This window comes from Aulostomus chinensis, chromosome 2 (assembly GCF_037954235.1).
Source record: "Aulostomus chinensis isolate RoL2024-O1b breed Wild chromosome 2, RoL_Achi_v1.0, whole genome shotgun sequence".
Lineage (NCBI taxonomy): Eukaryota > Metazoa > Chordata > Actinopteri > Syngnathiformes > Aulostomidae > Aulostomus > Aulostomus chinensis.
Window position 1 is genome coordinate 31692672 of NC_141321.1, and position 24084 is coordinate 31716755.

Sequence of the window (24084 nt, forward strand, 5' to 3'; positions counted from 1 at the left end):
TAATTAATCGCAAAACTTGTGATTCATTTTTGTTTTAATCCCTTTGCAGCCATGAGAGGAATATACAAATATACCAATGGAATAACTTCATTGTGGGAACAACTAGTCAGACCGCCCAAAAATATGACATCCACTGTTGAGGGTTACATCACGACGGGTGTCACAACCACCTCTAATTTCCAGAAAATCTGCCGTGTGGTGGGAAATGGGGACTTTGCTGAGTCAAGTAACCTGGAAAGATTGGGATGTGAATAATCCGCGTCAAAGGAGTCATACACTAACATGAACACACTCGTTCCATAAGGAAAGCAGCCAATTGGAGCAAAGTCTCTGTGCCACGTCTACGAACAGTTCAGGTGCAGTGGTGTGTAATATGAGAGAGAGAATAGGAAGGAAGCAGACTGGAAGCTTACAAGGGTATGGAAGTAAAGCCTCGCTGGTTTCGTCAGGTTTCTGCCTTTAATGCATCGCCTGTCTGTATGTGGGAGGTATTCAACGGAACCTGCACAGAGGTCTTTAAATGCAGCAGTCGTCCTTCTAAAAGACATTCGGTAAATTTAGTGAAACGGGACACTGTAAAGCAAAAGCCAGTGTAGACACTGAACAGGTGTTACCTGCTGTAACAGGTAGATAAACCATGACATGCATAATCGTTCACTCCTTATCAGCTTCCTGGGTCCCCTTGAACAGTTGGTGTCACCCTGCATCTGTTGAGGACAGGTTAGCATCTTTTCTCTTACACACACACACACCCTCACACTGATGTGTCGAGGACACTGTGTATAACAGGTTGTGTGTCAGGTCCACAGGTGCAAACATCTGCACCGCCGTGCATGATGTAAGACGGTGAGTGATCAAATCATGAGTTAAAGAAAGCACAACCGGTAAAAAGCAGAATCAGCTTTATTCAGACAGATCACGTTTACATTTCACCTTTACTTCTGAGGGAAAACATCATTCTCAATGTAAAGACATCCAGTGTAGCGTCCCGGTTAAACTAGGAGGGAGTTTCTGGACGTGTTACTCAGATGATAACAGGTCCGATCCTGCCTGCATTCACCTCACGTTGTTTTTCGGTGATTCTAGTCATCCTCACTGAGATCAGGGGCCTGTACCAAGAAGCAGCTGGACTATGAAGGCGGCTGACATGTCAGGAGAGTGTGTCACCATGGTAACAGACGGGGCAGACCTAACCTGCTCTAGAGTAGAGATCAAAACATATAAAAGCTCCGCCCACTGACGTATCACATCAATCATTTGTGATGGAGCCTGTTTTGGGGGGTTTTTGTTTTGTTTTTTTTCCAAGATGAGTTTCAACAGAAACGGAATCCATTCATGGTACTGGGGACATGCCGAACCCTAGCACAGGCCCCTGAGACCAACATGAGTCAGAGGTGGCAGCAAACCAGCTGTAGACTTGGCATCTACATCAGATGTTTTATTTTCCATTGCCGTTGCAGCCAGGTCTGTGGCCTTGCTCTTCCACTTGTTTTTTTAAATGCTGTAATTCTGGAGAAACTATCCAGTTTTGCTTGAACGCCACTAAAAAAGCTAATAAGGATTTGTTTTCCTGGTGGCTCCGGGGACTTGAATGTACCATTGCTAACTTCTGAAGCGTAAAGTGCACAAAGGTATTCGAGATCTGAGCAGTGATGATGGTGTTGTGTAGGTAAAGGACGCCAGCATACTGGCGCTTGCCTTCGATCCAAACACAAAGCGATCCAGACAGCGTCCAGATGTGGCCCAGCACATCACATTACATTCAGATAACAACATATTTACAACTCCATGTTTCCTTGTCCGCACACAGAGCCCATTAGAAGGGGTAAACCAGATCTTAGTTGGCAAAAAACTATTTTAGGAATAAAGAAAGAGTCCTGAGCGCTGGAAGCAAGTTAGCATTGTTGAACGTCCGCAGCTGAGAGTCACTGGGAGTTGTGAACTGGCTAAACACCAGAATTGAGGTCTACATTCAACACAGACCTTCTTCATCTGGTAAATATGACGAATTCTGAAGCATTTATCACGTACTGATCGGTAACAAGCGTCGACGAGACATCAGAGGTTATCACGGGATTATCACAGGAAACAGAAGTGTTAAGCTGGTTATGGCTGAGGTGTTTGCTCGTAGCACTATGTTAGCCTCATACTAGAAAATCATAAAAGTGGTGTTCGTTTGTGGCGTCCGTGTGAACAAAACCTGTAAGTCTGGGAGACTTTCTTACCCCACGGAGTTTATTTTCTTCAAAGATTTTAAAATCCAAAACGTCATTGGCTTTTGGTCGAGGGAACCTACGGCGATGCTAACTTCTGGGCTGAAATACATTATCGCCACGGCATTCCGTGTCAGCTGATGTCAAGTATTGTCGCGTCAGTCACACAAGAATCAGAACAGACAGACTGACGATAATAACGTGTGAAATTCATTACGTGTCCCTGACAAATCAAAACCAAACAAAACCAGAGAGGGCGCCGATGTGGCTTTCTAACTGTTCTCAGAAAACCACTTCAGCACTTGAGCTTTGTTGTCCGTCACCCATTTGATGTTGGCGGTGGTCTTCTCTATAGCCTGCTCCAGGGCCAAGGTGGCTGAGCCGAAACCGACCTGGAGGTTGTCTTCTTTGAATTTCTTCAGCTGTTAAAAAGAGACAACAACTTCAATGCAAGGGCTGCACGGTGGTGCAGTGGTCAGCACTGTGGCCTCACAGCAAGAAGGTTCCAGGTTCAAGCCCCGGCTCGGGCGCGGGATCTTTCTGTGTGGAGTTTGCATGTTCTCCCCGTGCCTGCGTGGGTTCTCTCTGGTACTCCAGCTTCCTCCCACAGTCCAAAGACATGCAATTTGGGGACGAGGCTAATTGGATACTTTAAATTGACCGTAGGTATGAATGTGAGTGTGAATGGTTGTTTGTCTCTCTATGTTGGCCCTGCGATGGACTGGCGACCTGTCCAGGGTGAACCCCGCCTCTCACCCTTAGACACTGGGATAGGCTCCAGCCCCCCCGCGACCCTTAATAGTAAGGAATAAGCGGAAGACGACGATGGATGGAACTTCAATGCAGCGTGTACCTCTGTGTGTGTTTGTGGTGGTGCGCGTTGCGTACCTCCTGCAACTCAAACTCTGTCGAGAATCTCCTTGTAATTCCGCTGACAAGATTTGCGAAGGAAAATGATCCTTTTCCATACCTGAAACACAAGGACGATGCAATGTAGTTCAAACAAAGATGATGATGTAATGATGTTGATCAACAGGTTAAAATCAGGATCTCCTTTGACTCTTTCCCTGCCAGCATTTTTTTTAAAAAGTCAGTCACCACGTGTTTTTGAACATTTTCATTAATCTTTCAAGTCTCTGGAATATTTTGTGCTGTGATTTAAAGAAAAAAAAGTGAACATATCAGAAGAAAGAGCAAAACAGAGGATTTGTTTCTTGTCATTTTCGGTGCATTTGTGTTTTTGTGAAAGGAGCGATATTCAGGCACGAAATCCATTTGATAGATGTATCGAATTGTTTTGTTTTCTCCATGCCTCGCCATGTTCCTCAATCAGCCTCTGTCTTAAGTCATGTCCTCAGACTGTTTAACAATCCCATCCCTCGGCTCATCCGAGCACTCACTGCTCGAAAATGTAGCTCCATCTTGCTCTGATGAAGTTCCAGGCCAGTGGCAACCCCACCACATTCTGGGCGATGTACTGAATGGTAGAGGTGGCGTCTTGCTTGCGGATCTTAGTTGGGTCCAAGGTGTACTCCAGGTATCTGGCTCATACAAAATATGTCTTATGAAGAGATTCCTAAAACTAAAACTGTCTCAATAATAATAATAATAATAATAATAATAATAATTCAGTATTAATATACAGCACTGAGATTCATATGTGATATAACCAGGGGGCCAGGCATTCAGTAACTTATTTTCAGGTACTGGGACTCATTCTCCTGCCAGTCTATATAGTTTTATTATCCAGTAATCGTTACTTTTGAGAAAGAGGTGGATCTTACAATGATTTTGGATCAACATACCCAACTTATAATATTCAGAACCTTGGAGCTGCATGCGCTGTACCTGTTTAAAAGCCAAGGAACCTTGGTGCAGGCCATGGCCGACCTGAGACGGGAAGCTTCAGCCGCCACAGTTGCATTCTTGAACATTCCCCAGGCAAATTCCCACTCCTCCACCCCACCGAACGCTATGGCAATGCAGTAAACTGTGCTTTTGAGGTTGGGATGGATCCTGGTCAACGTCAAGGTCAACATTGCAGGGTTAGTAATCAGTTAGCTGCATGCTGTCAACACAAATATGACATTGTGACAGACAGTGCTCAGTACTCACGGGCTGTGCTCTGGATTTTCCATCCACTGTCTAAACCAGCTTTTTGTCAGCTCCTTGCAGCTCGCCACACCCATGCTGCAAGCTATTCCAATAGCGTTGACCTGATTATACCTGAGAAGAAGAAAGAGCTTTTGTTGATATTATACATCCATACAGTGGAACTTGTCTTCTTCATGTAACCCGTCCTCTTCAGAGCAGTGAACGCTCGGGAACCAACTCCAGATCTTCAGCCTTTCATTTTAGGTTATGTTTCAGACTGAACACGGACTGAAGACATGGACGTTGCTGAGGCAGGAGTCCTCCCCAGTAACCATCGCAGCATTTGACGTCACGGTCGAGTGATACTGGTCAGCTAGTGTGACCCGAGCGTGAAGCAAGTTGAGCGACTGACACGAACAATAAATGAACCACATCCCACTCACAGGACCTCGCGCCTCATGTTGAACTACTACAGACATTTGAGCCAGTGGCGAACCTCATCATGAGTGACCCAATTTAAGCCTGTTGGTGAGGTGAGTAGCTAGGATGCTAGCTGTGGTCGGCACTGCCGTCAAAGTCACACCCACAGGGGCAAGTTATCCAGAAACCTTGCACCACGTCAGACGACTCTGGCAGCGGTTAAACACGGGACATGCTGTAATTCGTTTTAGGAGAAACCAAAACCTAATCATTTCATTGCATCTTGAATTGTTTTTCAAAGTTTCCAAAATTCCGCTTCTGTTGGGCTGGGGCAACAGCGCCAGCCACTGAGCCACTGTGAGGTAGCCAGGAATATTCAGAAAATGTAAAAGTCCGGATTACATTAATCCTAAAATTTAAGTGACTTGTATCGACAAAGAGCGAGTTAAAACGAATTCTTACTGCTCGGTGTGACCTGAAGGTATCGTATTCCAGTTGGCTGTAATCATCTTGAAGTACTCAAATAGTGGCAGGATTTGTTTCCTGAGGTATGCCTAAAATGAAAGAGAAATTAAAAACAGCAATGTTCAAGATCCAGAGCGCTTTCCCTCGCTTTGGTGAAAGCAGCGACCTGCAAAGCTCCGTAGACTTCAGTGCGGTCAAACATGAGGATGTAGTAGTTGAGGTTTCTCAGTGCCGACTCCCAGGGGATGTAGTCTCTCTCCATGGACAGGTATTTGGTAGTTCTCAGTGCCAGTGTTGTATCGATTATTTTGGCTCTACACAGAGTAAAAATCTCACATTCTTTGCAAACAGGATATCTGAAGTGACTCATACTTGGATATATATTTCTTACCTTGCTAGGTTGAACGCGTCATCTATGATCTGTGCTCGGTTTATGACGGAAAATGTCTGAAGGAAATGACACAAATTACATTCAAGGTCAAAGGTAAACGTCTTCCCCAGAGCCAGACAAGAAGACAAATACCCTTGCATGTGTGTTGGAAAAGTGACTCCCACAAACACCAGCTGAGCGCTAGTTAGCTTAGCACAATAAACGATAGCGGATGGGCTGTGCAGCGTTGCTCTGTCTTGCACGCTCAGCTTCCAAGACCTGCTATTCCTCCTCTCTGTATTCTGGTTCCGATAGATCAGGTTCAGGTTTGTCTTGGTTTGTTCAGAAGGTGGCGAGTAGCAGCAGCAGGCGCTTTTTTCTAGAAGTCAACAACCAGCTTCTCTTGTTAGCCGAAGTTTTGATTTGCTGCCTCAAATCACCCAGTCAGGGAAGTCGTAGTAGTTTGATTCTAAAATGACACTGTCTTGCAATTTTAACAATGCAGGCAAAGAAAATGTTATTTGCTCACTACTGACTGAGCAATGCGATGCAGCACATCCACTTCCATTCACTGTGCTAAGCTAACTAGCAGTCAGCAGGTCTCTGAAGGTCTTAGCTCCCCAATGCACCCACAGAGGAGAGAGGAGCCTCTATCTACTTGTCTGACTCTGGGAGGGATGGCAAATGAGAGTATTTCCCAAAAAGTTGGCATATTCATTTAAAATTAACTGAACATGTTGCAGGCTGATTAATCACATATAAATCCAATAACCCCAGAAACGTGCAAATCGGGAAAGATTTGAGAAAATCACTGCAGTAGAGGTCAAGAGTAAGTGATCCAGTTGAACTGCAAATCTGACGCGAGCCGAAACTGAAATTATAAACCTGCAACTACATCGAATGAGGGAACGAGCCGGGGGTTTATGAGTCACCTGGTGGTTGGTGTTGAGCAGAGATAGAAGACGATTCCAGTTGTCGTTATCATAGTTCACCCTGAAATATCCCGATACGTTGGTGTTCGCCAGCACCCAGCTCACCCCCGACACTCTCATGGGACTGTGGGTGTCTGGAGGAATGTGTGAGAGGAGGCGAGAGCTGTAAAATCTTCAGTGAACACCTCTAATGGATCGACTATGGAAGAAGTGTGAGCGTTACGAGGACTGTACCCGACTTGCGAAGGAGCCAGTACTGCTGCTGCTCCACACCGTTCTTCATCCACTTAATGGGGACAAACCACGTGTAACTGGACAGACACACAAAGGACGTGGGAGACGTGAAGACACAGGACGGTGGCGGTTTCTAACTGTCGTACTCTGCCAACTAAAGCATTTCAGAGGTAAACTCAGTTTATGCAGCTTACAGGATTAGTGATTCCTACTTGAACTGAGAGGGCCTTTCCACCACAGACTCTGGGTCCAGCAGGAAGTGTTTCTGGGTGACACGTCCTGTCCGAGTGTCAATAGTGACCACTGGAAAGCCCATCTGAAGGGTCCAGCGGTGCATGATGTCATGGACCGTGTGTGGGATATCAACGCCCGGCGTGCTTTCAACTGCCTGACAACAAAACAGCAGAATGTAAGATGAACGTCCACAAACCTCCGGGGGAAGCCTTGCACAACACAGCTGCACCAACCTGCTGGAGATGGTCCCATAAGTCGGTGTACACTGTGTTGCTAAAGGCAAATGTCTTCAGGTATGACTGAGAAAAGAAAGCAGAGATGAACAGCAGCTTAAAAACTATCAGCAGATGCAGACATTTAACGCTCAAGATCACCAGGGATGTGACCAGAGAAAGCATTGGTCGACCGTCACAGGTTAATTGAAAACTAGCGAGTACTCGCAGCGGTCAACTCTAAATTTTTGTTGTAGTAGTTTTTTTCCGTTACACCTCTCCATCAGATTTCGGTGAAATTCAGCCACATATTTTTTGCATAACCCTGCTGACAAGAAGAGACATCGTAGTGAAGTTCATCATACGAGATTAACGCACATTTTTTACCAATAAAATAAAATTCAGTCACTATCTAATATCAAACATCAGCACAAGGGTGAGTCATTCATGAATGAGTGAAGGTCAGTAATTTTGGGTGATTATCCTTTAAAGAGTTATGCCATGTATAATTTACTGGAGACCATCAAATCCAAAAAAACTCCATTCAGAAAACAAGCACTTTAAATGTTATTCACTGGTCATCTTGAGGAAATACCAGAAAAGCGTAACTTCACACATTTTTACAAATCCACCTCATGAATCAGTCACCTCGGCATTATTCTGTTCTGTTTATTGCTGTCAGTTCACAACAAAATCTAAGCTGCAGTTATGTGTGTTCCTCATGTTTGCACTACTGCTGCTCGCCGGGATTTATGGGTTTACATCGTTTTAACTGACTCCAGACTACGTCACAGACACGATGGAGGTTAACATTCAGGCTGGTGCAGGGGAGCAACATGATCATGCCATGGATGGCAGTTAGAAAAACTGCATAAGACAGCGGTGACTCTACTGGACATGATAGTGCATTAATGCATGAAGTATATTTGTGTTAAAAATCTACGTAAAATGTTAATCCTGATGAACATGTAACCCAATTCCTGAAATCACCTAAAAAGAGTAAAATATAGTATTGCATCCATTCTTTGTCTCTACTTTTACTTTCTTTTCTTTCCTTAATCAAAGTGAAAAATGAGGAGAATTAGGTTATTACTTCTTGATACTATATATAAACAATTAAATGCCACAAACACGTTGGCGGCTTTAAAGCGACTTTGTTTATGAAAATGAATTACAAGTTACAGAAAGCAAGAAAACCTTAAGAGTAAATAGTTATCATGTGGTTTATGAATACACATCAGACACCCTCAAATTAGCTTGTTTCGTCATAGCCACACACACGCACACACGCACACACACACACACACACACACACACACACACACACACACACACACACACACACACCACGTGCACCAGAAGCATTAATATTGTGATTGATGAGGCCAAGTAACAGAGTGGATACTCACACTGAGCCCTTTAGAAAACACCGGCTCGCTGAGGAACCCGGACAGCATCCTGAGCACGGCTGCTCCCTGGAAACATGAAACACACAAACCATGATCAGTTGGTAGTTTTGAACCGGTGTGGACAGCAAAGGATCTTGTACTCAAACCAAGGCTTGTATTACAACAAGATTTTAAAGATGTACGTGTTCAACAATCTTGACTAAAGGACAGCGCCTCAGCTCCCCCACTTTCCAGGAACGACCGACTCCTGCTTCTTTGGAGGCTGTTTTATATTTGTAGGGTTTAACGCCACATTAAAAGGTTTTGTTTCTGGGAAGGAGCCTCCAACCCTTCAACGGTATCATTAAAACACACTCCCCTGACGGAGCAGACAATGCCGATATGAACCAGCTCTCGGTCTCACTGCCTGCGCAGGAGGAGCAGACCTTGCTGTAGGAGATGGTGTTGAACATCTCGCTGATCTGGGCGGGGTCGTTGACCTCCTCTTCTCGGCGGGACAGTGGGTGAGAGGAGGCCAAAGCATCAACCGCAAACACCTTGTGGACATCGTAGAGGATAATCTGGTCTTTCTACGGCCAAGAAGAGAGATGAATTAGAGATCAGAGGGATTCTGAGAGAACGACTGTGACCTTCTGCTTGCTTGCTTGCATTCACCACGTTACTGCATACTGACATTTTTCCTCCTCCTGACTGAGGAGTGTGTGTGTGTGTGGGGGGGGGGGGGTGCAAAACTCTGAATTACAGACTTCAAACTCGCAACATTTGCAGAGAAAAACAAGCAAGTTTGTCAGCTAAACCAAGCTTGTAAACTTGCATTTTAAAAACTCACAACTTTTTTTCTTTTTTTTTTGTTTTTTTCCAGTCTGGGAAAGAACAGCTATATTTTGCAAGGTTGCACAGACATGGCTTGTTTTGGATTATTCCTGCAGTGGGAGATCTTCATTTCTACATTCTGCTTGATGAACACACCAAATCATTATAAGCATCCGGACTTCAAAGAGACACCTCTGGGAGTTGCGTCTCTTCAGATGAAAACACAAAACTGACTCAGATGAGGTGGCTGTTTTTTTGTTTATCAGCAACTACAATGAAATGGACAGCAGCAGGATAACCGCTGGTGACATCACCGAGTAAGTGTGAGGTTGCATGTTTTCTGTGTGTGTGTGTGTGTGTGTGTGTGTGTGTGTGTGTGCGTGTGTGTGTGTGTGTGTGTGTGTGTTCTCTGGGTGCTCCTGTATCTGCCCACACGTCAAAAACATGCTTGTTAGGTCAATGGGAGAGAGTGTGAGTGGTTGTCTGTCTCTGCACGTGGCCCTGCTATGGACTGGTGACCACTCCAGGCTGACCCCCGACCCTGTAACAGGATTAACATTTGATGATGGATGGATGATTGACAGAAACTCCTGCTGCCTCCCTGACACCATCACCAACAGCAGCTTGAGCTCCCTGTCTTTGACTCCATCGTTATCTCTGCTGAGGAGATTGTGTTTTTGTTGGCACTTGTTTTGACCGTCAGCAGGATCAGACAAAATCCACAGGGCCAAATGTGAACAAATTTGGTGGAGGGATGAAGTCTGAACCAAGGATGAACCCCTTCAATTATGTATCCAAAAAAAACCCTGCATGCTTGTGCGTAGGACTTGGACTTGGGAATGCCTTGATTTTACTCTGTGCATGTTGCTGGTCGGCTGAATGAAGACTGATTGATTTATAATGGATAATAACACATTAACCCAACTGGTAATTTCTCTTAAACTGAACAAAGATGTACAGGCTTACGTCTTACCTTATTGCACCTTTTAAACGTATCCAAAATTATAGATGTGTAGAAATAACTCTACCTAAATGTCTCAAGCAATACCCGTATGGACAAGTTCATATTTACTCTACATGAAGTCAGAAGTTCTGTCCACCTCGTGTCTACTTTTGTGATCATAGAACATTGATCTAATCAGTTTTTAATTTGTCCATGATAATCAGCTCTGTTACAGCTTTTTTCTGTCTTCAAAAAAAACTGATTTGTAATCATTTCATACTGCCGCTGCCCTCTGCACAGGTGTGGGAGTGATAAGGACGAGGATTTTATGAGGAATGGCTCTTGATTTTCAGAAAGATACTGAGGAAAAAGGGAAAACTAGAGCAAATAATCTCACTAAAAATATGAGAAAATACTGTTCTGAAGACACGATAACCTCGGTTACCTCTGTTAAAAGTTAGGTTGTATTAGGTAAACCATTAAACGTGAATATCTATAAAAGTACACGATATTTCCATATTGAACAAATGAGCATATCATACTAAATACTATACAGCTATGACCAACACATCACGGCTAGAGCTGCTATCTCTCAGCTGATTGGCTGGCTGGTATCAACATGAACCTCATTTGTCCAAAATGAGGTGTTAACTGTGCTACGCGTATCGCAAGGTAACGTTTGATTGGCTGAAAGCCCCCTTAGGTGAAAGAGAGGCGGGGCCTGTGATGACTGACAGGCCTGAATTGAAATGTCAATTGTTGCAGAGACGCCTCAGAAGAGTTCAAAATAAGGTTTGCTGACGAGCTTCGAGCCTGTTCTGTGTCAGGGGCCAATCTGAGAGCCCTCTAGTCCTAGTCCTAGTCCTAGTCCTAGTCCTAGTCCTAGTCCTCTCACAATGTTCCAGGTGGGCTCAGCGTAGTCGGCACCCAGGTACTCCACATACGATGCGAAGCCCTCGTTCAGCCACAAGTCATTCCACCACTGCATCGTCACCAGGTTTCCAAACCACTAGAAAAACAAAACACAGAAAGGTCCCGGCGGTCAGCGAAATCTCATTTACTGGAACCCATTTTCTAGGGACCAAAGTTCCTGGTTCTGACCATCATAACTGCTGCCTTTGGCTAACATTACCAGTAAAGTTCAATGACCGAGGGCTTTAAGATTCCAGACACATAATTTCACATCCTTTATGATGAGGGTTAGTTGTCCCCAGGTGGTGATATGTCATTTGCTTCTGCTAAAGTTCCCTGGCCACATTTATTTTTACAACATAATTTTTTTTTTCACAGTTGTGTGGAAAAGTACTTAATTTTGATTTAGAAAAAATTAACAATGACGGCTTGCGCCGAATAACTCTCCATCGGGAGTTATTGTGGGAATGTTTTCCTGTCGTTTCGATCTGAAACTGAGGCCGGCGTCAGGACAGCGTGGACGTTGAGGCCTACCATGTGCGCGAGCTCGTGGGAGATGACAGTTACAACTCTCTCTTTGTTTCCAGTGGAGGAGAGCAGGGGGTCATAGAGCAGGGCCGTCTCCCTGTATGTGATCAGACCCCAGTTCTCCATGGCCCCGGCGTTGAAGTCAGGCAGAGCGATCTGGTCTGGAGAAAAACAGAGGACATTCAAAAGACGCACGCTTGCATCGCAGCCGAGGAGGAGAATGTTACACCCAAAAAGCTTGTTCTTCGCATCGTCGTTTTAGATGTTCGTGGGGAACTGGTTGCATGTTTCAAGTCGTTTCAGCGTGTGATTCTTCTGGAATGTTTCTGGTCGTTGCAGTATTTGGCTGTGTGGTGTGTATTTGCTGCATGTTTCTTTCTTTTGCTGGCCGTTTGTCGTGGGACTGATGAATTTATTCTCTTCACGTGCTGGCACGTTCTCTGTTTGCATTTGTCCTCTTCAATGGCGGCATGTTTACGTCTCTTGGCCACCGTACTTATACGGTTGAAAACATCTCAGTGTCAGCCTGCTGGCCGAATCACTGCGACCGCAAAGACATGGACGGGTTTGCAAAGAGCATGAAATGAGATTTTGTGTCTGCAAGTGAAGCTGTACCTCAGCGTGCGTGCAGCGTCGACCCACCTGACTTGGAGAGGGGATATTTGACATTGTAGTAGTGCTCATAGAATTGAAGGATCTTTCCAGTAACGCTGAGAGCGTAGTCGCCCTGCTTGTCAGCTATGGCCTTTTTGCGAGCCCAGATTCGAACCTGCAAAGAAGAGAAAAGCTTATGGCTCCTAAAAATATTTAAAAACCTCTCTCTCTCTCTCTCTCTCTCTCTCTCGCCCTGGTGAGGTGTAAGCCTCTCACCTTTATGGTCGTTGAAGTTTGTGGTCTGTTGGCTCAAGGATGTAAAAGGAAGAACATTTCTTACCGATAAATGGTTGAGTTGGTTTGACTGCAGGTAATCAAAGTCACTGACGATGAAGGCCAGCAGATATGTGGACATTCTCTCGGTGGGCTCAAATGTTGTTGCTCTGACAGCCTGACCCTCGAAGATGAAGTCCCCCTTGCCTGCAAAGGGAGAGGAAGACATTCCTCTGACATTCTGTTAACTGCATTTATTTTCTCTTAAAGTTGAGTCATTAATTACTTACGATTACATTTCTAACATAACTAGGACACAGTTTCACTGACAGGCCTCCATGTCTGTCTGTCTGTCTGTCTCCAATATCTCTTCTTTTCAGATGAGAGGAGGAACAAAAACTGACTGGTAGATTGAGAGCCTTGACCTCTAGCAAAGTCCTGAATGTCCTCAAATGTATCTGACGCCATTTACTCGTGTTCCCGCTTACATACACTGAACACTGCAAGTGATTTCTGTCCAAAAACAAACCACTTTCTCTGCTGTTGGACAAAGCGGTTTTGTCTCGGCCATGGAGGATGGAAACGTTGAAGACAGCCTTCATCGCAGGCTCGTCAAAGCAAGGAAAGGCCTTCCTGGCGTACGTCGCCTGCATCTGGGAGGTGGCAACAATTCTGGAAAACACACAATGGATATCAAAGTAGCAACATTTCCCACCTCCCAACAAGAGGAACATTTGCGGCATGAAAATGAACTCTCACTGTCGACGATGGTCCACCATAGCTTACTTCTTCACACCTTCCTCAATGTATTCACTCCTGTAGAAGCCCTCCAGGTCGTCTGCCAGCTCCCCTTGAAATACAGTTTCTAAAACATAGGAGGCTCCCACAGAGAGCCGCCTGCTCAGCTGAACAACCAGGTACTCTGTCGCCACCACAAACCAAGTCTTTTTTATAGCAGGCGCTGTGGCGTGGGTCAGTCCCCTCAGCCTAGCGTGGTGCCCATCGAAGGTGCTCAGGTTCAGCTTGTTGGAGTGAATGAGGATGAGGTCTGTTTCCTTCACACAGTTGATGACCACTTCTGAATGCCCGGTGAAGATGTACAGCCCGTCTGCGTTGACCTCCAGCCGGGGCCACAGGGTAACATTGTAAGCCACAGGAACGATGGAATCTGGAAGTCTGTAGCGGTCCCAGGGATCCTTGGGCACGGCCGCGGCGGTGGGTGAAGGCAGGACGGAGCTGCCCGTTTCTTCATTTCCAGGCTTGCCTCGATTCTTGGCCTTTTCCTTGTGGTAGGCAATGGAGAGCGCTATGATGGTAGCCAGAGCACAAGCAGCCAAGATGAGTAACCCAAGTCCCACGTTCTTACTGATATAGTAGACTTTCCCCATGTCTGATTCAGGAGGCCAGAGCAGGTTCTCAGTCCGTGTTTGTCCAGTACAGCAAGTCGCTTCTCGCCTCAGTTAACAGTTGAGTTATTAACATGGCAAAAAAGACATGCTCATAACACCTGAAAACAAAAGAGGAAATGGAAAGACTGGTGTTTTAATGTGCAACTCAGCGGCTCGTACTCGTACAGTACAGTTTAACAACAATAAATCATTATATCGCCGTCATTCATCTCACGCAGCATCAGCACATTAACAAGATTAAACAGTGGACAGCAAACATGACGGGATAAAAAGTTGAGGATCTGTTTAATCAGAATGAAACGAAGAAGTCAGCCAAGGTTTGATTTTAAACTGCAACAAAGCGTCTTAATGCTTCAAATCAGGAAGAATAAAATGAAACATTGTCTGTCCAAGGGCGCGCCATCGTTCATAGAGGCGAACAATCCACGGGGGAAGAGAAGAGTTTGGAAATTCAACGGACGAATAGAAACAAAGTTCGTCAGGAAATGACTGAGAAATGAATGGTTGTCGCGCTGTTTTTATTGAAAGCGTCCCTGAGAGGAGGCAAAGCGAGCAGACGTGGAATCCAGCTGTGACAGGACATCACGTGGACATGCTTGTGATGTGGTTAAAGAGATGCTTCAGAGATCTGGTGGTTGTGGGGGATTTTTTGCTGATGTTCCCACTAGAACCAGAAACTAATAAATATTGTTGGCTTTTTTTTTTTTTTTTTAATGTATTTGGCGTAGTTTGAAGTTATGTAATACTGGGCTTTTTTTCTTTTTTTTTCTTTTCAAACTTTGGCTTAGGGCGTAAAACCACAGTCTCAGACTCTCAAAATCCCTTGAAAAGAGTAAGATTTCTCTTAACCTTCAAACAAGAGACAACTTGTTTTACCGCAGTTTCTACTTTTTGTCCTTAGCTACGCTAACTGGCTACTCTACAGGAAGACATATCAATCTCCTCGCTCAGCCAGTAAGTGAAGATGATTATTAACCATCAATAACTGATAGCACGATGAGGAAAACTGACTGGAGAACAAAACTGTGTTTAATCTGCACCGATGTGCCCTTCCATCATCTTTGGACGAGGCTACATCATATTAGTGTTTCCGTTCTTAAGACAGGAGAGTATTTATCTGCAGTGCCCTGGGGCATCCTTCATGGATCACGAATATGAAATCAAAAGTCTCCCCTCTTATTGTTTTACTTTCTCCTGCTCGGGGTTGTTATTGCATCGGTGGTGGATTTCTTCCTCTCTTTTGTTATTGGTCTGTCTCTCATGTCTGTGGTAAGTGTTGGAATTTCCCTCTGAACTTCTCTGTGTGTCCAATGCTTTTAATACACGGGGAGGATGGAGGGAAGTCATCGCTAAGCATGTGCAGGAGGAAATACTGTACCTCGTCTCCCACACAGACGAGAGCTCTTTTATCAGAGCAAAGTTCATTCAAACAGAGACACTGTAAAACTCTCTTTATCAGTGAGCTTACAGCCGATACTGTTCCACTTCCACCACACTTCTATAGACTCCAACTCAAACACGAGACCGTAAATGATCTAAATTGGTCAGTCGGTTAATCTTATATCATCAGATCATTTGTACACCTATGACGTTCAAAGGCAAAATTACCTTCACCGTCAGCAGTGGACAAAGTACACGTCCTTGATGTGGAGTACAGATACTCCCGGTCAAATATTACTACACCGTAAGTCAGAGTCGAGAGTCAGAGTTAAATTTTTACTTGAGCTAAAGTTCTGGAGTAGTTTAGTCTTCAAAACGAAACTAAACCAGAACTTCAGCTCAAGAACTGCAGTGGTTTAGTCTTCAAAACTTAACTAAACCAGAACTTCAGCTCAAGAACTGCAGTGGTTTAGTCTTCAAAACTAAACTAAACCAGAACTTCAGCTCAAGAACTGCAGTGGTTTAGTCTTCAAAACTAAACTAAACCAGAACTTCAGCTCAAGAACTGCAGTGGTTTAGTCTTCAAAACCTAACTAAACCAGAACTTCAGCTCAAGAACTGGAATAGTTTAGTCTTCAAAACTAAACTAAACCAGAACTTCAGCTCAAGAACTGGAGTGGTTTAGTCTTCAAAACTAAACTAAACCAGAACTTCAGCTCAAGAACTGGAGTGGTTTAGTCTTCAAAACTAAACTAAACCAGAACTTCAGCTCAAGAACTGGAGTGGTTTAGTCTTCAAAACTTAACTAAACCAGAACTTCAGCTCAAGAACTGCAGTGGTTTAGTCTTCAAAACTAAACTAAACCAGAACTTCAGCTCAAGAACTGGAGTAGTTTAGTCTTCAAAACTAAACTAAACCAGAACTTCAGCTCAAGAACTGCAGTGGTTTAGTCTTCAAAACTAAACTAAACCAGAACTTCAGCTCAAGAACTGCAGTGGTTTAGTCTTCAAAACCTAACTAAACCAGAACTTCAGCTCAAGAACTGGAGTAGTTTAGTCTTCAAAACTAAACTAAACCAGAACTTCAGCTCAAGAACTGGAGTGGTTTAGTCTTCAAAACTAAACTAAACCAGAACTTCAGCTCAAGAACTGGAGTGGTTTAGTCTTCAAAACTAAACTAAACCAGAACTTCAGCTCAAGAACTGCAGTGGTTTAGTCTTTAAAACTAAACTAAACCAGAAATTCAGCTCAAGAACTGGAGTAGTTTAGTCTTAAAAACTAAACTGAACCAGAACTTCAGCTCAAGAACTGGAGTAGTTTAGTCTTCAAAACTAAACTAAACCAGAACTTCAGCTCAAGAACTGCAGTGGTTTAGTCTTCAAAACTTAACTAAACCAGAACTTCAGCTCAAGAACTGGAGTGGTTTAGTCTTCAAAATTAAACTAAACCAGAACTTCAGCTCAAGAACTGGAGTGGTTTAGTCTTCAAAACCTAACTAAACCAGAACTTCAGCTCAAGAACTGGAATAGTTTAGTCTTCAAAACTAAACTAAACCAGAACTTCAGCTCAAGAACTGCAGTGGTTTAGTCTTCAAAACCTAACTAAACCAGAACTTCAGCTCAAGAACTGGAATAGTTTAGTCTTCAAAACGAAACTAAACCAGAACTTCAGCTCAAGAACTGGAGTGGTTTAGTCTTCAAAACTAAACTAAACCAGAACTTCAGGTCAAGAACTGCAGTGGTTTAGTCTTCAAAACCTAACTAAACCAGAACTTCAGCTCAAGAACTGGAATAGTTTAGTCTTCAAAACTAAACTAAACCAGAACTTCAGCTCAAGAACTGCAGTGGTTTAGTCTTCAAAACTAAACTAAACCAGAACTTCAGCTCAAGAACTGCAGTGGTTTAGTCTTCAAAACTAAACTAAACCAGAACTTCAGCTCAAGAACTGCAGTGGTTTAGTCTTCAAAACTTAACTAAACCAGAACTTCAGCTCAAGAACTGGAGTAGTTTAGTCTTCAAAATTAAACTAAACCAGAACTTCAGCTCAAGAACTGGAGTGGTTTAGTCTTCAAAACTAAACTAAACCAGAACTTCAGCTCAAGAACTGGAGTGGTTTAGTCTTCAAAACTAAACTAAACCAGAACTTCAGCTCAAGAACTGGAATAGTTTAGTCTTCAAAACTAAACTAAACCAGAACTTCAGCTCAAGAACTGCAGTGGTTTAGTCTTCAAAACCTAACTAAACCAGAACTTCAGCTCAAGAACTGGAATAGTTTAGTCTTCAAAACGAAACTAAACCAGAACTTCAGCTCAAGAACTGGAGTGGTTTAGTCTTCAAAACTAAACTAAACCAGAACTTCAGCTCAAGAACTGCAGTGGTTTAGTCTTCAAAACCTAACTAAACCAGAACTTCAGCTCAAGAACTGGAATAGTTTAGTCTTCAAAACTAAACTAAACCAGAACTTCAGCTCAAGAACTGGAGTGGTTTAGTCTTCAAAACTAAACTAAACCAGAACTTCAGCTCAAGAACTGCAGTGGTTTAGTCTTCAAAACCTAACTAAACCAGAACTTCAGCTCAAGAACTGGAGTAGTTTAGTCTTCAAAACTAAACTAAACCAGAACTTCAGCTCAAGAACTGGAGTAGTTTAGTCTTCAAAACTAAACTAAACCAGAACTTCAGCTCAAGAACTGCAGTGGTTTAGTCTTCAAAACTAAACTAAACCAGAACTTCAGCTCAAGAACTGCAGTGGTTTAGTCTTCAAAACTAAACTAAACCAGAACTTCAGCTCAAGAACTGCAGTGGTTTAGTCTTCAAAACTTAACTAAACCAGAACTTCAGCTCAAGAACTGGAGTAGTTTAGTCTTCAAAATTAAACTAAACCAGAACTTCAGCTCAAGAACTGGAGTGGTTTAGTCTTCAAAACTAAACTAAACCAGAACTTCAGCTCAAGAACTGGAGTGGTTTAGTCTTCAAAACTAAACTAAACCAGAACTTCAGCTCAAGAACTGGAGTGGTTTAGTCTTCAAAACTAAACTAAACCAGAACTTCAGCTCAAGAACTGGAGTAGCTTAGTCTTCAAAAGCATATTTTCCTTCTAAACTCACTCGACTGCTGTCGAGTGACAGATTCTTCATTTAGGATCTCAGTTATTGCATGAAACAAAAAACCCTGTAACCTCACACAACTTAACTCAAACTCTTTATCTGGAGTGAAACTAAAATGTACGCCATTGTGTTTTCTCAGCCGAGTCCTAAGAGGCAGAGACGTAGTTTGTTCACGGGAAACATTTGAAACAAAGTGATCCAGTTTTTTGTTTGTGAAATCTCAGAGTGGCGACGGTTGAGAATCACATGGATGTATCAGGTTTCCCAGAGCTGGACGCTGTATTTCAGCTTTTGAATCAAATCCACTGATCGTTTCTAGATGAGGAACACATTTGTGGCCGATCAGATTTGAAAAATAAAAGCAGATGACTTGACTAACTTGATAGAAATGTAGTGGAATCATAATCAGGGGTGGGAGGAGTAAAGAGCTACTTTAATCAAGTAAAAGTAGGATAGGTACGATAGTTCTATGGTAAAAGTAAAAACCTCCATTCAAAATTCTACTTAAGGAAAAAGAGAAGTATGTGAAGCTGAGTTTTCTTAAGTATTATGAGTAAAAGTACCCGTTCTACATGATATTTGTGTACTCCAGTTCTTAGGAGCGTTCAGTCCCTGAACTACTGACCTTTAAAGGTCAATAGTTCAAGTAACTTTGGGGGCGGGGCTCAGCGGGGAGCGCCCGGTGGCCAGGCCTGCACCCGGTGAATGTAGATTCCCTCTGCCTCTGGGTGGGGGGACAGGTCCTGACTGTTGTTTGCGCTTATGCACCAAATAGCAGTCCCCCCCCCCCCCCCTTTTGGATTCCGAACTGGCGAGTCCTCCCTTGGGGGAATCCCACATACTGCTGGGCGACTTCAACGCTCAGGTTACTGAAGACAGTGAGACCTGGAGAGGCGTGATCGGGATGAACAGCCCCCCCGATCTGAACCCGATTGGTGCTTTGTTATTGGCCGTCTGTACTTGTCAGAGATTGTCCATAACGAACACCGTGTTCAAGCATGAGAGGGTCCACATGTGCACCTGGCAGCAGGACACCCTGGGCCGCAGTTCGGTCACCGACTTTGTGGTTGCGTGGTCGGACTTGAGGCCATATGTCTTGGACGCTAAAGTGAAATGAGGAGCGAAGCTCTCAACCAATCACCACCACTACCACCACCACCACCACGATCAAACAACACAAAGTCAAGACCCTCCGTGTCAGAGTGATCCACAGAATCCCTCCTGTGCATCCCTCCTGTCCTCTCTGCTTGATAGAATGTGCAGATGTTTCCTCTGCAGCATCATCGTCTAATCATCACGTGTGGGAGTCGACCAGGAGGATAAGACTTGATGAGAAAAACATGCACAACCGAGCAGGGTGAGCGCTGGGCTCAAATTTGTTTTTTTGTTTGTCTTCTCAGGAAACAGAATTATTGGAAATGTAAAAAAAAATGTTTTTTTTAAATCATGCTTCTTCATGTTTTTTTTGGGGGGGGGGGGGGGATCACCCAGCTTTGTCGGCGGTGCATCAGAACTATCTGAGAGACGAGTCGACAGAGGGAGACCCTCCACTGGTGGGATCGCTGGGATTTTTGAATTTGTTTTCAGTTAAATGCCCCGAAACAAAGTCTGTGGTTGAGACGGGCAAATTCTAACAACATTATGAGATTAAGAGAATAAATAAATTGCTTTTCCTCGGTGTACTTTGCCAGCTGCCAGTTGCCCCACTGGATTATGTTGCAGCGTGGCCCCGAGGCTGCAGGCAGCTCTGCCACTGCCCCATGATGGAACGATCTCAAAAACGGTCGCTAAGACAGAAAATGTTAAGAAATTATGTTCCAGGGTGAAAAATCTAAACTTTCTCTCTAATATCAAAAGCTATATTTAAAGAGTGTATCAAACATTTTCTACTTTACAGAGGACTTATAAGATGAAACATGTCACATTGATTTTAGTGCTGAAAATGTTCAGCGTGATCGTTTCACTTCTCCTTGACCTTGGACACTGGCTGAGGGTCGACAGTTTGTGGTGAGCCAACAACATCTGCTGACAAAGACCATCGGTTGTGAGTACGAGTCCAAAAATCATATTTCCTGTGAATGACTCCGAAACATTTATAATTTCAGTTGTAACCAGTCATGGACACTTATCAAATACTAATTTAGCCTGTTAGTAAAAAAGGAGCCACAGCTACAGCGTGTGGCTTTCTGAGAAACTGAGAGACCGGGTTTGTAAACCGTGAAGAAACAACTTTATCTGGACGCGCTGAACCTTTCGCAGTTGGTGCTGGACCTGCGGGAGGCTGCAGGAGGATAATGACCAGTTGTGATGAAACGGTGATCAAGTCATGAATCAATTCAGACTCTCATCTGAAAGCCATACCACTTTTTTGTTGTTGTCTGATCGTCGATGAGCAGCACAAACAGGAGGGTCTAACCTCCACACACCTGAGAGCTGAGGGATAATTAACCTTTGTGTTTTGTTCATGTTGGCTTTACACGCTGACCCCAGACAGCACGTCGCTTTATGCACCAGTAATGAGAACTGTTCCCTGTGTGAGTCCAGTCACATTGAAGTACTTAGAAGTCTAATATAAAAAGCTTATAATAACTGTTAGTGAGTCCCGTCAGTTGTTAGTCTGCAGCTGTGAGGAGGCTGGAAGCCATCGAGGCCTCGGTATCAGGAAGTGTCACAACACCGGCGCCTTTCAGGGTCAGACATGGCTGACATCAGGACCTGCGGTGATGTGATGTATTGTTTGGACATCCGGTTCCAATCTGGTTTATACTCTCCAGGAGCAAGAGAAGCTTCCCACCTGGGATGACGTCTACTGCTCACCTAACAAATCCTCTCCTCAGTATAAAGCTCCATTAGATGCCCAACACCCGCAGCTCGCTCAGTCACGCCAGCGCTGAGACTTGGGTGGCGTTGCATAGAAGTCCAGCAGAAGACAGCAATCACAGACATGATGATCATGAACTTCTGCTGCTGCTGAGACAGAAGTACTGGGTCACTTCCTGTTACCTGACATATCAGTTGGTTAGTTTCCCAGAAGCAGGTTTTTCACGTGGTTCTGTGACATCATCATCTGGTGAAATCAGCTGCATCGCAGGGTAACACTTTCTGTACTGCGCTCCGGAAACATGACGTCAGCTCAACACGCTCATCAGCCATTACAAAGTAGAAGTACCACAGTATCAAAGTTTTCTTGGTAGAGGACAAAGTGTGAATACGAGCAGTTGTGATGGCTTTTACTTCTACAGTCTACCAGCAGGAAGAGGGGATGATCGCTGTGTTTGGAGCAAAAATAAGAACAAGTCTTCATATCGCACTTTGTAACTTCCGGCAGATCCGATGGCAATAATCAGAAAACTTCGTAGATCAAATAAAGCGACTCGTCCCCCTCGTAAAGAAAGACAACAGGGCCGAGTGAACCTCCCGGGCCTCCCAAGAAAACCTCCCTCGTCAGAACTGGGTGAATCCAACAGCCCTCAGGTAAGGAACATCTGGAATTGATGCATCTGTATCTGACTGATCTCCACAAACACACAGATGCAGACAGTCTGGGATCTCTCCATACCACCAAAGACGCTGCCGTGCCTCTGCCCAGCGGAGATGATTTCAGCGTTCATGTTCTGTCTCCACCGAAGAAACAGGAACCTTTAAACGAGCTGGGAACAGAACCCAGGGGTGTCCACATTTTCATAATTCAGCATCCTGTGTGAGGCATATAGGACTCCCTCAAGGGTTAAAAGAATAGTGGCAGACTGCTCGGATCACGCCTGCAGGGTTGTCACCCAGACCCAACGTGCTGTGGTGTTTCCCAGCAGCGAAAACATTCTGCAAAGAGAGTTATCGTTGCAATCTGGGGAATATTGAATGTAAATGTTGCTGCTGTTGTACGCTGAGGGCCGCATAATTACAGAGGAAGTGTTAGCAGAATTACTAGAGAGGTTGGCCGCTAAAAAGGTAATTTTGATGAATTAGAAGATCCACAGACCAGAAAATGGTTTGAGTGGATTTTTGGACTTGCAGAGTGTGGAAACAGCTGCCGAGAGGTTGTTGAGGGATTTTAATTCTGGTTTTGAAAACTTAACAATTAATAAAATAAAGCTTCCAAGCACGTTTTTGGACCTGCTGTTACACACAGAGATTCACATGTTGGTGTTAACGGCTGGATTTCTGTTGCCCTCAACACGACGCGAGCATTTCTTTGGGTTAGTTCTTCATATTTGATTTGATTTGATTTCTTTTCTCCTCTTATTTTTACCCTCCCATACTGGTTCCAGTCGAGCTCGTCAACGACTGCTGGACACGTGTGATGGATTTCTGTGTTTTGTGTGTGTTCGACTGCGTGTGATGGTTTCTGTTTAACAGTTGCATCACCTGTATCATGTTGCTGTTTTTTTTTTTTTATATACATGTATTTTTTCCTGCTGTGAGACTGCGGATGCAAAGACAACCTACTGCCGGTGGAACCATTTATGTTGCGCATCTTCGTCCCTGAGGAAGAAAACCGATAAACTAGACTATTTATCACACGAAATGTGAGAGAGCTTGCGCTCCTGAAGGTGATGGAAACTGAGATGAAAGGTCTCAGTGTGTCTGACCGGGTCAAGTGATCTAGCACCTGATTACTGTTAATTAGTTTGTCCACGACACTATAAACTGATACCTGATATAAAATTACATTTTATTAATGAAAATGTTCATGAAAACACAATATGACCTCTCAGGGTTGTTGTTGGTTTTTTTTTTCATTTTTCATTTCTTACAGGAAATCTCTTTTGCCGGTATGAAAAAATACGGCATCCCCTCATTTCTGTTTCCTCCTTTGTTATCAGGACCAGATTTCCTCTCGGAATCAATAAAGTTCATCTTATCTCTCGCGCATGAAGGTGAAATACCTTTCCTCACATGTACACGCACGCCTTCTATTATCACTCTACCTACACATGAGCACCTCTTATCAGCCCTGTAAGGTCTTGGCTTCACAATGTAGAGATAAGCAGCTGTGAGAACTGAAGGGTTCACATCCAGTACAGCCCCCCCACGCTCGGAGACGCACAACCAATAAATCCAGTGCAGAGCAAAGAAGTCAAACTGGGATTTTAAGCGCGTAGTGAAATATTTCCAACAAAGAAACAAACACTGGAAAACTGCATTGGATAAGTCACGATTTGCATACGACTGAGAGGGTTCATGGCCGTTTGTTGCATTCATGCATCTTTTTGCAGAAATCTCTTTCTCAGGGTAAAAGTAACACTAAAACATCCCATCAGAGACAGAAGATGTAAACTGTACATGCAGGTTACAGACGACTTCAGCGCAGGTTAGCGTTACTTTTCATGCAGCATATTGAACGCATTAAACTGCTAAACATACCAGACCCTGTGCAGCTGGATGGCCACTGCGAGCTGTGCCTGACTGAGACGTTGACGGAGTGATCCTGGCTGATGTGAAACACAGTCGGCACCTAAGGGTGGAGATGGGAGGCGGTGAGAGGTTTTCCTGGAGATGCAGGGAGGGAAGGACTCCCTAAATGAGAAAAGTGGGGGTGGGGGGGGG

At 44.1% G+C, this 24084-nt stretch overlaps 1 protein-coding gene across 2 annotated transcripts; it reads right to left on the bottom strand.

Moving 5' to 3' along the window:
* Positions 1-902: 902 nt before the first annotated feature.
* On the bottom strand, positions 903-24084 carry LOC147269740 (aminopeptidase N-like). 2 transcript variants are annotated; one of them, XM_086190105.1, is made up of 21 exons: positions 23902-24084; positions 13433-14153; positions 13176-13318; positions 12714-12853; positions 12422-12548; positions 11786-11940; positions 11235-11348; positions 9009-9152; positions 8584-8649; positions 7196-7261; positions 6941-7116; positions 6729-6805; positions 6495-6628; positions 5584-5639; positions 5359-5506; positions 5190-5281; positions 4329-4439; positions 4062-4229; positions 3614-3754; positions 3102-3183; positions 903-2635 (listed from the first exon to the last, which is right to left on the bottom strand). In XM_086190105.1, the coding sequence occupies exons 2-21, from the start codon at positions 14032-14034 to the stop codon at positions 2486-2488; spliced, it is 2892 nt and encodes a 963-aa protein (XP_086046231.1). In that variant the 5' UTR covers positions 14035-14153; positions 23902-24084; the 3' UTR covers positions 903-2485. The 2 variants fall into 2 exon arrangements, with proteins under 2 accessions (XP_086046231.1, XP_086046239.1); XM_086190113.1 differs by lacking the exon at positions 23902-24084 and having other exon boundaries at positions 13406-13567.